Genomic DNA, 15,624 nt, shown 5'->3' with positions numbered 1-15,624 from the left:
TTTGAATCTCATCCATCAAACTGCCAGAATTACTATTACTATAATCTCTGGACATGTTTCTTCACAAATATACACACAAGCTAGTTGCAAGCTGCACTTATAACCAGATCCGTTTACTTGATACACTTCACGTATATTGACCTTTTTCAGGAACTTTTTTCGCTAATCCTCACGCATCGCAACAGCATATTGGAAACGCTTTGTACATGGGCCTTGTGCTTTCAACTTCATGCCAGCAAACAGATCTACACAGAGCACCCGAACTTGTCGGCACGTAACTAATGGAAATAAACACGCGGCTGGCGTCCTAACATGGTGGCATATATGATGCAAAGGTGCGCCACATTGGCTTGCTTCTAAATACGCTCAGCTGATTTATATATGTGACGTCTTTGCACTTTGATCTACATACTTTAAAGTTTAAACATCTATCGACCGTTTTCAAACTGAACTTTCGTTTATGATTTCACTTAAAAGATACGAGGCATTTCGCGCCATTTTATTACAGAAAACATATTTACTTCGTCAACAAATAAGCATGTCGTTCACTTAAAAAATAACAACAATTACTTGCAAAGCTGTCAGGGAAGTGGGACTTGAAAATGAAAGCTTTGAAACTGCGCTATAGTATGACTTTTTTCCTTATTCGTTTTGATTGTTACGCTTTTTTACAAGGTACCCGAAGTGGCAGTACTTTAATAGACCCATTGTGCCGCCGGTGATATTTATGTCGACAAACGCTGCGCACCTAACCCTAGTTTGTGGCTTGTCATTGTTCGGGGCAGCGATCTGCTGTGCCGTGCCGTTTGCAAGGTCAGGCATTGTGCAGCGTGTGAATCCACTGGCCTGTATTGACGCTTACTGGCGTGGGTTAAATATTGCGATTTTGCAGGTATTGACCTACCTGTATTGGACACCTGACCGCTCTGAAAGGGAGACATTTCTGAGGTCTGTTTTGAACGTTTTGTTCAGAATTCCTGCTTGTGGCTTGTGGGTGGTAGATATTTTATTTTGCGTAGCTTCCTGTCATAGGTAGCGGAAAACGCCTTAGCTGCAAATATGACAAATCAAAATCAGAATGCAAAGCAAGCTAAGAATGAGTCAAAAGAAGAGCCTAAGAATGATGGACAGGTGCAAGCCAAGGACAAAAAGGAGAAGGATAAGGCTGCAAAGGAACAGGAGGAATTGGTAAGGCCTGTTTAAATACCTTATTTTTCACTTACTGCATGCTGTATTACTATGGTACTGCTGTGGGAATACTTTTTCAGTCTGGGTATACATTGCTACCTCATGTTAAGAAAGAGCATTGTACATCAATCGTCATTTTTAAGGCAGAACATATCGTAATTCATCGTACGACAGGTCATCTAAGCTCTTACCTTGGAACTCAAATAACTATGATAGCGAACATCTGAGCACAAACATGCAGCAACCACAACTCTGGCACCCTTTCTATGCGTGCTCGCAACATTGCTGCATGATCACAACATTACTGTGCATCAAGAACCATGAAAATGTATGAGGCCAAGGTAATAAGAATTCAGTAAAATGTGTTTCTTGAGTAGCCAAGCAGTCTTCTGTATTGTTTGTAGATGGTCCAACATGGTGGGGAAATATGATGTTTTTGTGTGGGAATGAAAAGCAGGATGAGAATATGGTGGCTAAACAAAACTTCTTAATAGGGTGCATATATATGGCATGGAACATGGATGCCAATGGACACTGGTGTGAAGGGAATAGGGGGCAGGTGGGTGGTGAAGCTAGTTAGGTTAGGTTAGGTTAGGTAGTTAGGTTGGCTAGGTTAGGCTAGGTAGGTAGGCTAGGCTAGGTAGGTAGACGTGTAGGAGGTAAGGAAAGGCTAGGTAGCTATGTCTGGGCTATTGCCTGTCCATTTGAAATGTTAGACATGAAGAAGTTTTCATTGATTATTGTTACAGTGATAAAGATCCATTCTCTGCTGGATTATTGCCTGACACATAGACTGCAAGAATACATGTACACTTACACGCCTGCAAAAAGTACTTGTCATACTAAACATAGTGGCACAGCAGCAACATAACAGCCAAAGTTCAATGCAATTTCACAGTAAACTCCAGCTGGTGCTGAGAAGGAAATTTTACTCAAAATTACCCTCATACATTTGTTTTTTTTGCACTGAAATACTTCAAAATTTGTGGCAATATTTTGGCCAAGTTTGGTACACACAATTGCAAAGCTGAGCACACTGATGTGGTGTAGGCATCCAGTGCATTAAATGTATTTCTTGCGGTTTGTGTGCAGACCTTGTCCAGTGTAGAAGACATCCTAGCGACAAGTTCAGCTCCCACACAGCATATAAGTGAGAGCCTAGAGTTCATTGCACAGTTGCTACCAGTATCAGCCCATTTTAAGATGAGGTTTCAAAGAATTATGCTGATGCTTAAAATTGCTGTCTGAGAATTCAGGTAAGGACAATTTTAGAATTCAACCTTAGATGGTCTCACTCGTGTTTGATGCACATGTGCTGTAGGTTTAGAGCATGGATGTTATGTTAGTAAATGTCAATCTCAGGTGGATTTGTTTTTGCAAACTGTCATGATCTCATTATGCTAACCCTAAAGCACTTGTGCACCAAATTTAGCCCATGGAACATATGCTGAATTTTCAACTTATTTATGCTGGAAATTTAGTAAGTGTGTTTGCTGTTGAACATTGCCTTAGGGACATAAACACAATTACAGCTACAAATATCCTTGAAACATTTACTGTAACTTGGTAGAGTTGGTAGTGACAGTGCACCAAATGCTGGGCTCTTAGATGTGTAGGTGAGACCTCTTACTTTCTTATCAGGATGTCTGCTATGTCAGACATTTTTGGGACATAACATGCATTCTGTTTTTGTCTGGGACCGGTATGCTAACAATATCCACTGTGCTGGAGGCTAACATGATATCTGTTTGCTGAATCTGAACCACACTTGCACCAAATTCAGCCCATGCCTAACTGCCAAATGTTTAAAGTGTTTGTGCCTGAAAAATATTTGGGATTGTTCTTGATGGGAACTTCCTAAGCAACAGCATTATTCATGAAGCTGTTAACTCTATATGCACTGAAAGTTGTAGTTACCATGCACAGTACTCTGTGCTCTTTGATTTACAGTGGGCACGTACTCACATTGTTGCTGGGATGCCTCTCATGTTCTGGGCATGTTTGGCTCAACATTGATTTTTTGCAGTCTTGGTCTGCAGGCATGTATGATCTTTGTTCAGCACAAGCTAAATCTGACTTACCTTTTAAATTATATGTGCTGATAAAACAATACTTTTGAAATTTTGGGGAAGTTCCCTGAAGCTACCCTAATCACATTCTAATATCTTGCAAAGATTGGCTCTGGTATGCTTTCATTACTGCCAAACTAAGAAATTGTCTTGTTGATTGAACATGAAATTGGCCAGTGCTGAACCCAAGGATTCAGATTTTCAGCATATGCACATTCTAAGTTTTGGCTCAATTGTGTGACCATGTGGCACAATCTGTGTAATATAATCTTGTATAATCATGATCATTTTATTGTGTTCAGGGCGGTGACTTTCACTAGCGCATAAACTTTTGCTGATGGAAGGGTAAAAATATAACCTTATTGTTGCCATGCATCAGTTTTCACATTTTAACCTTGAATTAGCAGCTATTTCCATCCCTTACACACATTATTTGTGTTATTTCCACTAGATACATGCTTTTGGGTACAGTTTTTTTTGCAGAAGAATGCAAAATTGTTTATAAGTTGGTGCTCACCACCCACTCCCAGTGCACCTAGCAGTGTTGGTGCCTGTCATGTTCATCCATGTCATGTCTTATTTTGCAGTCAGAGGAAGACAAGCAGCTGCAGGAGGAATTGAACATGCTGGTGGTGCCTGTCATGGTGGTGAATGTGTTGGTGCCTGTCATGTTCATCCATGTCATGTCTTATTTTGCAGTCAGAGGAAGACAAGCAGCTGCAGGAGGAATTGAACATGCTGGTGGAGAGGCTTCAGGCAAGTATTGAACTTCAGTGCTGGTCATGAGAACAATTCTCTCATTTTTAATTTTTTTAATGTTAACAATTGCATGTATTCCTTCTTGTCAGGTAATTAACAGGGATTGGTGTGCAATATGTAGAGTGCCTATTAAACCTATGCGCATCTTGTTGTCTTAATATTGTAGTGAACCAAAGGTCCAGGATGTGCCCACAATGGTGTGTGTAAAACAAAATTGGCTGTCTGTTCTCAGGAAAATGATACGTCACTATACATGCCAGCACTGGAGTCACTCCGTACCATGATCCGGGCCTCCACCACGTCGATGACCTCGGTGCCCAAGCCACTCAAGGTGAGATGTGGTGAAGCTCCATTTGTGGGAGTGATGGTTATAGATCTGTTAATATTCCATGTAGCAATGTGACTGTAACTGTTTGACCGTAATTGTGCGCCCTTAATATTTAGACTACAGTCGTAATGATGATATCTTTGGTGCCGTCTCGACACCAGTCTCCGCAGTTGAGCCCAGTTTGCATACATTAATCGTTGGCACCTTTCTGGTGGGTGGCCTCTGGATATCACTTGTCGCCTGTGTTATGTGCGTTCTTTCCCATCCCTGCATTAGGATCAAGGTGTGTCCACGCCGACCGACGTCGTGTTGTAATGCCGGACTGTCTCGCAGTTTATGCGGCCGCATTTCGAGACAATGAAGACGATTCACGCGAACATGACGGATAAGAAGGTGAAGGGCACATGCGCCGACGTTGTGTCCGTGCTGGCCATGACCATGTCAGACCAGCGCGAGTGCCTCAAGTACAAACTGGTCGGCTTTAGCAACGACGTGGGCGACTGGGGCCACGAGTATGTCCGGTGAGTGTGTCCGCGGCGACGGCCGAGTCTTGTCGCCTGCTGGCCCGGCCCACTCAGCTGAACTGAGCTCAGCTCATCTCAGCTCAGCTCAGCTCAGCTCAGCTCAGCTCAGCTCAGCTCAGCTCAGCTCAGCTCAGCTCAGCTCAGCTCAGCTCAGCCACCGGACAGCTTCATACGTTCGGTGGCCGAGACAGACCCGCCGAAGATGCGGGGCACCACCTGTTTGGCGGGTCTGGGTCGGGCTGGAAATCGCCCGTTGAGAGCGGTTGGGCCTGAGCCAGAGCCTGTGCCCAACTCTGCGCTGTTTAGAATCCAGCGCCGTCTCCTGTCGCTGTGCCGCCTGTCTCCGCTCTGCACGTACTGTCGGGCTCGGTCCCTGCCAGCTGGCCTCCGTCTCCGCGCCTGTTCGCCGTCCACCGTCGCCTGACGTCGTCCACCGCCGCCGCAGGCACCTTGCGGGTGACATCGCGTCCGAGTGGACCGAGCCGACGGAGTCGGCCGAGGAGGGCGGGACCGAGCAGGCGCGCGAGGCGCTGGTCCGGCTCTCCGCCCAGCTGGTGGCCTACCTCATGGAACACAACGCCGAGGCCGAGGCCTGTGACCTGCTCATGGAGATCGAGCGGCTCGACCTTCTCAGCCAGCACGTCAGCAAGGACACGTACCAGCGCGTCTGCCTGTACCTTACCAGGTCAGCAGCAAGTCCCAGGCTGTCAGGCCCGACACCTAGCTGGACAAAGGTCGGCGGTGGATGCACGTGCGCAGAAGCCCTCTTGACCTAGCTGGTACAACTACCTGCAAAAACGAACCAGCTAAATGGCATGACAGGAGGGTTCTGTTTCCACTATCAGTCTCACAGACAAGATTCTGGCAACTCTGAATTGTGTGGTTTGTCTGTACTGAACTGGGTATCGTCGCCGCTCATATGAGGCGAGACTTGGCCTTTTGTGTGCAGCCAATCGACTTCCCAGCGGCGTTACTGTGTGACCGCGTCACGTGCTGAGCAGGATATTGCGTGACCGTGCCCTGTTCTGTGCGGCTTACCGTGTGACTTGTCCCGTTCTGAGCAATGTATCGTGTGACGGCGACTCGCTCTGAGCGGCACAGTGTGTCCGCGTCCCATCCTGAGCGTGTTGCGTGACCACGCGTCGGTACAGGCGGCGCGTTACGCTCGCCCGTGCCCCACCCCCAGCTGCGTGCCGTACGTGCCGGACCCGGAGAACACGCGGCAGCTGCACGTGGCGCTGCAGCTGTTCCGCAAGTTCGAGCAGTACCCGCAGGCGTTGCGGATCGCCATGCAGCTGCAGGATCAGGCGCTCATCCAGGAGATCTTCTTCGACTGCAAGGACAAGTGAGTGGCGGCCGGGTCGCACGTGTGCACACGGACTGCGGACGCGTGTGGTGCTGCTGGATGTCACATGCTGCCGTGGACCAGGAACGATGCGTCGCTCGCCAAAGAGTTTCAAAGCGAGTGTTCGGCATGTGAAGTGATACCACATGCTGGAGCGGCGCCGACCAAATTATCAAAACGGCTTAGTGCCCTGCTGTCTCGCCAACACGGCTCAGCACGGCTTGAGCCGTACTATAATGGTCCTGCGTGGCTGCATTCGCTTGCCTGTGACCTGATTCAGCCAGTCTCCTTATGACTGCCGTTCGCTGCCTGCGTGAGAAGCAATGTTGACTGAGTGCGAGCGCAAATCGTGTACCGGTGGCAGCGGGCAGCGAAATTTGTCACGTTTGATGGCGTTTACCGCAATCTCAGCGCACTCTCGAGCCGGGCGTGGACAGTCGAGTGAGACATGATGTGCGGCTGCTCCTGGTCTTTCTCCGTCTGTGACTCGCTGTGTGGCCACTCCTGGCTGTCTCTGTCTGCGACGCTGCGCGGCCGCCCCCAGCTGTCTCCGTCTGCGACTTTGCGCGGCCACCCCTAGCTGCCCCCGTCTGCTATTCTGCGCGGTCGCCCCTAGCTGTCTGTCCTGGTCTGTCGAAGCACCTGTATTTGACGCGCGTCGTAGCTGTGGTATCGCGTTCCAGTGTGGAGGTAACGCCAGCTGACATGGCGCCATGTCCCCTTAGGTCACTTCAGAAACAGCTGGCCTACATGCTGGCCCGGCAAGGCGTGTTCGTCGATCTGAACGAGGACGACCACGGCGACCTGGTGGAGATCATCAACAACACCGACCTGAACACGAACTTCCTATCCCTGGCGCGCGAGGTAATGTCCGTCACCCACCGCTTGACCGTGAGCTCAAGTGCCCCGACTGGTGCGTGTGTGTGGTGACCTCGGACTTAGTGACATGGTTGTATCCCGGTTGCCGCCATGGCCGGATGTCGCTGCAGATGCGCGGTGCTTTCCTCCAGCAGCCCGCCCCTCGTGCGGATGCCGCGTCCGCGCCACCGCACCAGACCGCTCCGCCGGCCACCCTAGCCCTGCCGGGGCCAGAGGGAGCATCGGCTGTCCCCGGTTGTGACCGGCCGCCCGCACCAACGGGGGTTATTGCCGCGGCGTCGGACGCGTCGCCGGCCACCCCTCCCCCTCCCCCCCCCCCGCGCGCGGCGCCGTCAGGGGCAGCCGCCACCTCCCGTCTGGTTAGGTGGTACGTCACGCTGCGAGGCCATTACGATGACGTCGTAATGTTGGCACTGGAAGGCTTACCTACCACGGCTCATGTTGTGTTGTCGGCTTCGCGTGACGGCGTGACCCGCCGCCATGACAGGGGTGGCGTGTTCTGGCAGGAATCGAGCCGGAGCTTACAGCTCGGAGCTGGGACGGTCGACAATTTGCATTGGTTTAAGTTTTGGCTGGTTCTGCCGGTGCCGTTGCGTATCTAAATCATGCTGATTCGTATTTTGACCGCGGTGAAGTTGCGTCGGGGTGTGGTGAGCTGTAGGGAATCGCCGTTTGTCAGTGTTGTATTCGTATTCATATAGCGTTACACTTACCACTTCCGTCAACTCCTTACGGCCCCTCCGATGTCTGGGATATGGGACCGATGATGCTGAACGTCACGCGACGCTGAGTTTGACACCCGTTTCCTCTATGTCACTGAAGTTAGATTGATCAGCAGAAGTTCTGGTTTACGTACGATTGGGTTCCAGCCCTGCGGGTTGATCAAGTTAGAAGGGTTATGAACTAGATGGCTGGAGGGAAACTTGCGAGCGTAACCTGACTTGGAGCCCCCAGTCTTGACCGTGTTTTGCTCTGGTCTCGGATCCCAGATTGCCTTTGAACGAACATGATTTATATGTGCTAACTGTTAATATGCTAGAAGTGATCTCAAGAGAACGGTCGTAGAGATCATGGATCGTACAGTCGTGTTGGCTAGTACGCACACCAGTAGAAGTCAGGCGCGTCCATTGCATTACAGCCATTCTCGGGCGGGTTTGTAGCACGATTGCAAGGCACTCCAAGTCACGGAGGTTTGCGGACTTAGTTTGACACACATCAGGTCTACCCATTATGATAAAAAACAGCATGTGAGCTTCCATTCCGTTTGCATTGTTTGTGACAGTCATGACAAAATCAGCGTTTTCGAGTAACTGTCGTCCTGGTTTTCTGAATCGTAATCGTTCTCACCGCTAGAAGGCACTCTAATCAATGATCAACTTTCTGTTCGTGTAGTCACAAAACAAATCAAAGCATTGGGAGGACCCACTGTTGCGTAAATTTTTAGAGTCATTGTGTTGATGGCGTATTTAATGCTGATATATCTCGTTATCACTATTGACTTTTTGCCCAGGATTACTGAACAATCATCCCACATTTTGTCACTTGCATTTTGTATTATGAACCTGTTGTGAATTTCATGCATTTTGGTCATTTCGCATCACCATCATGCTCTCTTATTTCCAAAAATGCCGCACCGGTGGTGATCCAGCATATGCACACTCATTGTGTCGGATCTCGTTTGGGAGATGACCGCGCCGCTTGTCAGACGTTACCGTGTCGATCTGGCCGCCGCAGCTGGACATCATGGAGCCCAAGACGCCGGAGGACATCTACAAGTCGCACCTGGACAACGCGCGCCCGTCGTTCGGCGCCAACGTCGACTCGGCGCGGCAAAACCTGGCGGCCAGCTTCGTCAACGGCCTGGTGAATGCGGGCTTCGGCCGCGACAAGCTCATGACCGACGACGGCAACAAGTGGCTCTACAAGAACAAGGAGCACGGTACGCGCATGCTGCCCCGCACTCCTTGACCTCCCTCCCCCCCCCCCCCCCCCCCTGGTGTCTGTCCTGCACGTGTCCGTGCCCGTCCGAACTTCGGACGGCTCTGTTAAACGGCGTGGCCCTGTGTGTCCTTGTCGGATGTACCTCGGTGTCGTAGCTCATCTGGCCACGTTCGACCGACGACGAGTCTCGTGAGGTCGGCGTGTCGCCGCCGGTGAACAGTGGCCGCGCCGTGCTGTCCCCGCCGCGCCACGCTGCGCTGACCGCTCGCCGCCGCCGCCGCCGGCAGGCATGATGAGCGCCATGGCCTCGTTCGGGCTGGTGCTGCTGTGGGACGTGGACGGCGGCCTGACACAGATCGACAAGTACCTCTACTCCAACGAGGACTTCATCAAGGCGGGCGCGCTGCTCGCCTGCGGCATCGTCAACTCGGGCGTGCGCAACGAGTGCGACCCGGCACTGGCGCTGCTCTCCGACTACCTGCTGCACCAGAACAACCTGATCCGGGTCGGCTCCATCCTGGGTACGGCGGGCCGCCGGCCGGAGCGGGGCCGCGCGCTGGGAGGGCTCGTGCTCAGCGCGGGGGTTCAGCCGGGGCTTTGACTGCGCGCCGTTCGCAGTCCGTGCAATCGTCTCGTGGTCTTATCGCGTGCTGCCTTGCTTGTGTGCTGAGCGGCGTGTGTGGATGATGCCGAGCGGCTGGTGCGCCTGCGCTGAACGGAACACCGTGCTCTGCAGGCCTTGGGAATCGCGTACGGCGGCACCAACCGAGAAGATGTGCTGTCCATCCTCCTGCCCGCCATGCAGGACCCCAAGTCCAACAAGGAGGTAGGTGTCGGCCCCTGGTACAAACGGGAAAGGCGTGACAGTGCTGCTTGTAGTCAAGTGGTGGTAGTCCTTGCTACCACATGGTACTAAAATGTGTTCCTTCGATTTGTGGGTACGCACGCCAAATCCTACTTCAGGCCGGACTGTCGTGTGTTTTTTCTGGTTTCTTTACGCGTGGGGTGTAGTCACCGGCGACGACAATCCCTAAGCATGCTAGCGTTATATGGAGCACCCAGCCAGCCAGCAAATCGGGACGTATGTTTGATGCTGATATCTGATGAGCAGCAGCCCTGTGTTGTTTGTATGTATTGGTATCTGCATAGCTCTCCGATGCGGTTCTCGTCTGTTACTAAAGGCGACATTCTCAGGGCATCCAGATCCCCACTGGCCGGCCTCCCATCACCTGTCACCATGAGCAGCTAACATGGGAGCCTATATGTCACCATGAGTAATTAACGTGGGAGCCTAATAGACTCCCATGTTAGCTGCTCTCATCGCTTTCAAATGCACCCCATTTACGCCCTCACATGCAACGCCGGATGTATCAGTCAGGTCAATTGCACCCGCACGTGTTATACCTGATGTACGAGGCGTGTTCGGTTTGCTACTATTGCTGTGATGTGGGGAGGACGCAGCTCAGCAAGGAGAGAGCGTGCTACACGGCCGTGCACGGAAAGCCTCTGAGTTCGAACTTAAATACTTTAGATGTTTAATGCGGCGTAATCCCCAATAGTTACTACTATCAGTGCTCTGATGCAACGGCCGTAGTTTTCAGAGACGTAACATGCGTTTATTGAACCACACCTCCCAACGCCAATAACATATACGCTGCACGCACCGGCGGCCGCCTGGGCGCCCACGGGGGCGGCGGCGGGGCCGTCTCCGGTGCTGGCTGCCTCTGACGTCATCCGCCCGGCGCCGGCAGGTGGTGGCCGTGACGGCTCTGGCCTGCGGCATGATCGCCGTCGGCTCCGGCAACCCGGACGTGGCGCCGGCCATCCTGCAGGTCATCATGGACCGCGCCACCGCCGGCGACACCAAGGACGCCTACGTCAAGTTCCTGCCGCTGGCGCTCGGGACTCATCTACCTCGGTACGGGCGGGCGGTGGGCCGGCGCGCGTGCGGCTGGTTTCGCTCTCACGCGCTCTGTTTGTGTCGGCTTCCCTGACTACGGCTTCAGGGTCCGTCTCCCCGACAGACTGCGCCCGGGTCAGATCGGGGTCGCGTGACCGCGTCAGCCGGGGAGTAGCTCAGCAGCCAGCAAGTCTTGGTATTGTGAGGCACCGAGTGCTAGTGGACTTGTCGGAATGCTGAACACGGAGCGTGGAAAGCTGGAAGAGTGCTGAGTTTTCAGTTAATATAGAATTTGTTTCGCCTATTCAGCGATGAAGGTATCACTGTGCCACTGGTACTGACGTAAGGTGGCACCTGTTTGGGCAGGCAAACAAGAGGACGCCGAGGTCATCACGTGCGCGCTGGAGGTGTGCGACGAGCCGTTCCGCTCCATGGCCACAACCATGGTGGAGGTGTGCGCCTACGCCGGTACCGGCCACGTACTCAAGATCCAGAAGCTGCTGCACATCTGCTCCGATCACTACGAGCCGGAGAAGGTGAGCCGATGAGTGGCGCGGGGGCCGGGGAACGAGGCGGCGCCGGCGCCGCTGCGCCCCAGAGCCCGGCCAGGTGGGGCGGACGGCGTGCGGAGGGAGGGACGTGCTGCTCGCCGTTGGTTCGTCACGTGAGGAGCGTGCGGTGCCGCGTCTGCTGGATGTCGGCCTGTTGTGAAGGCGGCTGGGTTTTGCCTGTGCGAGGTTACGTGTCCCTCGCAGCGCACCCTCGTCGCCGTCCTCTGGCGTTGCTGTTCGTCGTGCAGTGAAAAGAGGGCGATGGATGTGAATTGCGGAGTGTAAAGGTAATGCTGTATGAACCTTCGATGTGCGGTCTTTCACTTTTAAACTCTTGAGTTTGGGCTCACCTGCGCAGCAAAGTACGGACTGGCACAGCTGGAAAGGGCCTCAAGCGGAGGTAGCTGTGTCCTTGCGTGCCCCTGTTCTTCACTGACATATCCTCGACCTCAGGCCGAGGACAAGAAGGACGACAAAAAAGACGACAAGAAGGCGGCGGCCAAGGAGGACAAGGCGGCGAAGAAGGAGGAGCCGCGGCCAGTGGACCACTCGGCGCAGCAGAGCGTGGCCGTGCTGGGTCTGGCGCTCATCTCCATGGGCGAGGACATCGGCTCAGACATGATGCTGCGCATGTTTGGACACCTGGTCAGTCGCCGCCACACTTCCACCCAGCCTGCTCTGAGCATTCTGGCTGTCCTCTTTAAGAGTCTCCTGCCTGCTCGGAGCTACGATACAGCTAGTTTGTGTTGTGTTGTGCTGAGAGAACATGCTAAGGTCACATTAAGATGGGTGAAGTGTTCGCGTTAGGGGCCGGTGTTCCATTTACAGGTAGCTTGTGGTGTCATATAAAACCGCGCTGAACCGAACGGTATAATTCTTGGTTGTAGAAGGAAATAGAATGAGAAGTCTGAACTGGGAAAGTTTTAGTCATGGTTTGAATGGTAGAGTTGTTTGGATTCGTTGTCTTTCATTTGCCACGTGTCCGTACGTGACGTATGTGTGACGTCCGCTTGACCCGTAGGTGGACCTGTCCCACGTCTGTTTGTCCTGTCCCATATCTGTCTGTTCCGTCTCATGTCTCGGATCTGTCTTATGTCTGTATCTCCTGCCCCATGTCTCCGACCTGTCTTATGTCCGTCTCTCCTGTCCCACGTCTGTCTGCCAGACCTGTGTCATGTTCACGTGACCGACGCCCGCGCCTGCCTCTCGGCCCACTGCCCGCCTTATGTCAGCGGCTGCCGCGTGCTGGCGCGTCTCGCGCCGCCGTTTGACCCCCGCCCGTCTCCGCGCCGCCAGCTGCGCTACTGCGAGCCCTGCATCCGGCGAGCGGTGCCGCTGGCGCTCGGTCTCATCTCCGTCTCCAATCCCAAGCTCAGCATCCTCGACACGCTCAGCAAGTTTTCGCACGACGCCGACCAGGAGGTGGCGCACAACGCCATCTTCGCCATGGGCCTGGTCGGGGCCGGCACCAACAACGCCAGGTGAGCGCGGAGGGGCGCGCCGGGCCAGAGACGGGGGGCGCGGGTGCGGTCTCGACTCGCGCGGTATGTCCATGGCGCCGGCGTGGTGGGGCGACGCTCCTCTGGCGGCGGCCGACCTCGGCCTCGCGCTGAATGGCAGACGCGCCATAGAATTCAATTTGGCCGCCGCGTGCCGTCTTGTTTGATGCTGCGCAATTCCGGATCCCGCACAGAGCCGGCGGCTGGGCCCGGCATTTAATTAGCGGGGTCAGCCGCCGGAGGTCTGCCGGCGTGACGTCATGGGGCGCTGACGAGACGCTCCCGAACGGCATGACCTTGCGTCGCCAGCCAGCTAATGTCCTAGCGCAGCACGGCCGACCAGGCTAAGACAGCGCCGACGTTCCTCGTAGCCGTGCGGGAAATGGAAGCGCAGTATGCAGATGATGCGTTAATGACACATGGCTAATGACAGAATGACAGACAGCTGCAGCCGGCGCGCCGTTTTTGGCCCGTTGCTGCGCGAAGCCCCTTTTGTAATGTCTCCTACCCCCTGGGTTGCGCTATCTAAGATGTAGCCGTTGTCGGATACTTTTGAGCCATCGAGCGTTCGGATGCTCGTGCCGCCTGGCAGGCTGCTCTTCTCGCCTTGGCCGTTTCGCCTAACACTGTGCCCTGTCGGCGCCGTCTATAGTTGCCTCTGTTTCTGTGTGCGCCTTCTTAACGGACCTCCGCCGGCCTCGTGCCGCCACCACAGACGGCACGTCTCTCGCTGCCCTGTTCCACGTTTACCCGAGTGACCTTTGGCTTCGTGTCTTCCGTCGCGTGCCACGCCGCCACCGGAGCCGTGCCTGGTGTGGCGGACTCCGGTCGCCGGCCGGCGCCGCTGCCTCGCCCGCCCGGTGGCCGGCCGCCTCTGTTTCGCCCCGCGTCAGCCTCACGCCGCGCGCTCGGCGCCCTCTGCCGGCAGGCTGGCGGCCAACCTGCGGCAGCTGGCGCAGTACCACGCGCGAGACCCCAACAACCTGTTCATGGTGCGGATCGCGCAGGGCCTGACGCACATGGGCAAGGGCACGCTGACGCTGAACCCGTGGCACAGCGACCGGGCACTCATGTCGCCGGTGGCCGTCGCCGGCCTCATGGCCACGCTCACCGCCTTCCTGGACGTCAAGTCGCGTGAGTGGCCGCCGCCGTCGACCGCCGGCTCGAGTGGCTCCGGCTTCTGCTGTGTTCTCTGGGGTGCTGCTGTGTTTGTCGCCGCGGTTTTCTCGCTGCGCTCTGTGGATATGTGTTGCCATCTACCCATTTCACCCCCTGTCCCATCTGTCTCTCCTCCTTTTCTCTGATTCTTTCTCTGCCTCTCGGACATATTCGGGTTGTCCCACTTTGCCGGCTTCGCCCCCCCCCCCCCCCTCCCCCCGGAGCCGGCTTCGCCTCCCCCCTGAAGTCGTGCTCTGGGCCTGCGTCTCACTGCTGTTTGGCTCTGTTCCGGTGACCCCGGGCCCTCCAGGCCCAGGTGGGCTGACGAGAACGCCAGCGTCAGGACGGTCCGCGTGATCCTCAGCACGACTCCCCGGCGCCCCCCCCCCCCCCCCTGCCGCCCGCCTGCTTAAGTGGGCCACCCTCACCGCCCTCCTGGACGTCAAGTCGTTTGCGTGGCTGACGCAGAGCGGCCGTCCAGGCACCGCATCCTATGTTTCAGTGTGCGCTTTTGTCGCCCCCCCCCCCTCGCTCCTCTATAGCCTGTGGGTATATCATTTACTCACTTTATTGCCCGTCCTCCTCCCCCCGTTCCCCATCCCCTCCTTCATTTCCTTTCACATATCCGGACCGCCCTGCTTCGTCGCCCTTCCCCGTACTGCCACTGAAGGGGTACTGAGTCCTCGTCTTACTATGATCTGGTTCAGACTTGTCCCGGTGACCCCGGGGCTCGGTGAGTCGTGGTGGAGTGACGGGAGCACCTTCGCCACGGTCGTCCGCCATATTCACGACAATGCTTCCCCGCCTGCCACCCGTCGATATATGTATATATGTTTATGTATATATATATATATATATATATATATATATATATATATATATATATATATATGTATATATTATTGTCCCTGAGGCCTGACCCCGGTGAGCCCGGCCTGAAATGTAGCGATGTTTGAGGGTCTGTCAGCACGTGTAAAGTACTCGGCCATGGCAGCGGCGCCCGCCCGATGTGTTTTCAGTCGCGTCTACACGTCTTCCAGCTAACTTGTAGCGTACCCGGTGACGCTGTGTAAAAGTCATTACGGGGGTCTGCCGTGTTTTCATGTTTTTCCCCGTTAACACGCGAACTGAGCGGAAAACTTCAGTGTTTATCAGAGCAAACTGTCAACTTGGTCAGCGGGTAATCCGGATGAACTCTGCCCCGCCCACGTGTTTTCTTAGCATCACAACAGAAAGTTGCTAGCACGTGACTGGGCGTATGCATTAACAGGGAAAATTGACCAAGAAATAGAAGTAGTCCCAAAGCTAATCAAATTGGCTGGGTTGCCCGCAAAGTTGCATTGTTTAAAATGGTTAGGCTATGCCAATCTCTTACGGGTATTACATATTTTACCGTGCATATTGAAATTATTAATAGAAAACGACTACCTTTGGCTGTTGCCTTTTTGTCAGCGGTTGCCACCTAGCCCAGCTTGCCTTCTGC

General features: G+C 54.1%; 1 protein-coding gene across 1 annotated transcript; it reads left to right on the top strand.

Moving 5' to 3' along the window:
• Nucleotides 1-759: 759 nt before the first annotated feature.
• Nucleotides 760-15,192, top strand: Rpn1 (regulatory particle non-ATPase 1). Its single transcript, XM_037214450.1, is given in 17 exon segments — nucleotides 760-1,188; nucleotides 3,957-4,013; nucleotides 4,249-4,347; nucleotides 4,678-4,865; nucleotides 5,314-5,553; nucleotides 6,055-6,213; nucleotides 6,939-7,077; nucleotides 8,827-9,031; nucleotides 9,321-9,555; nucleotides 9,772-9,859; nucleotides 10,785-10,934; nucleotides 10,936-10,951; nucleotides 11,300-11,469; nucleotides 11,938-12,129; nucleotides 12,781-12,965; nucleotides 13,912-14,117; nucleotides 15,182-15,192. Coding segments are annotated over 17 exon segments (2,469 nt in total). The 5' UTR covers nucleotides 760-1,059.
• The last annotated feature ends 432 nt before the right edge of the window (nucleotides 15,193-15,624 follow it).

The sequence above is a fragment of the Pollicipes pollicipes genome, unplaced genomic scaffold, assembly GCF_011947565.3.
Source record: "Pollicipes pollicipes isolate AB1234 unplaced genomic scaffold, Ppol_2.1 Scaffold_3447;HRSCAF=4054_pilon_pilon_pilon, whole genome shotgun sequence".
Taxonomy (NCBI): Eukaryota; Metazoa; Arthropoda; class Thecostraca; order Pollicipedomorpha; family Pollicipedidae; genus Pollicipes; species Pollicipes pollicipes.
The sequence above is the reverse complement of the archived record's forward strand: the minus strand, read 5'-3'. Positions and strand labels throughout refer to the sequence as shown.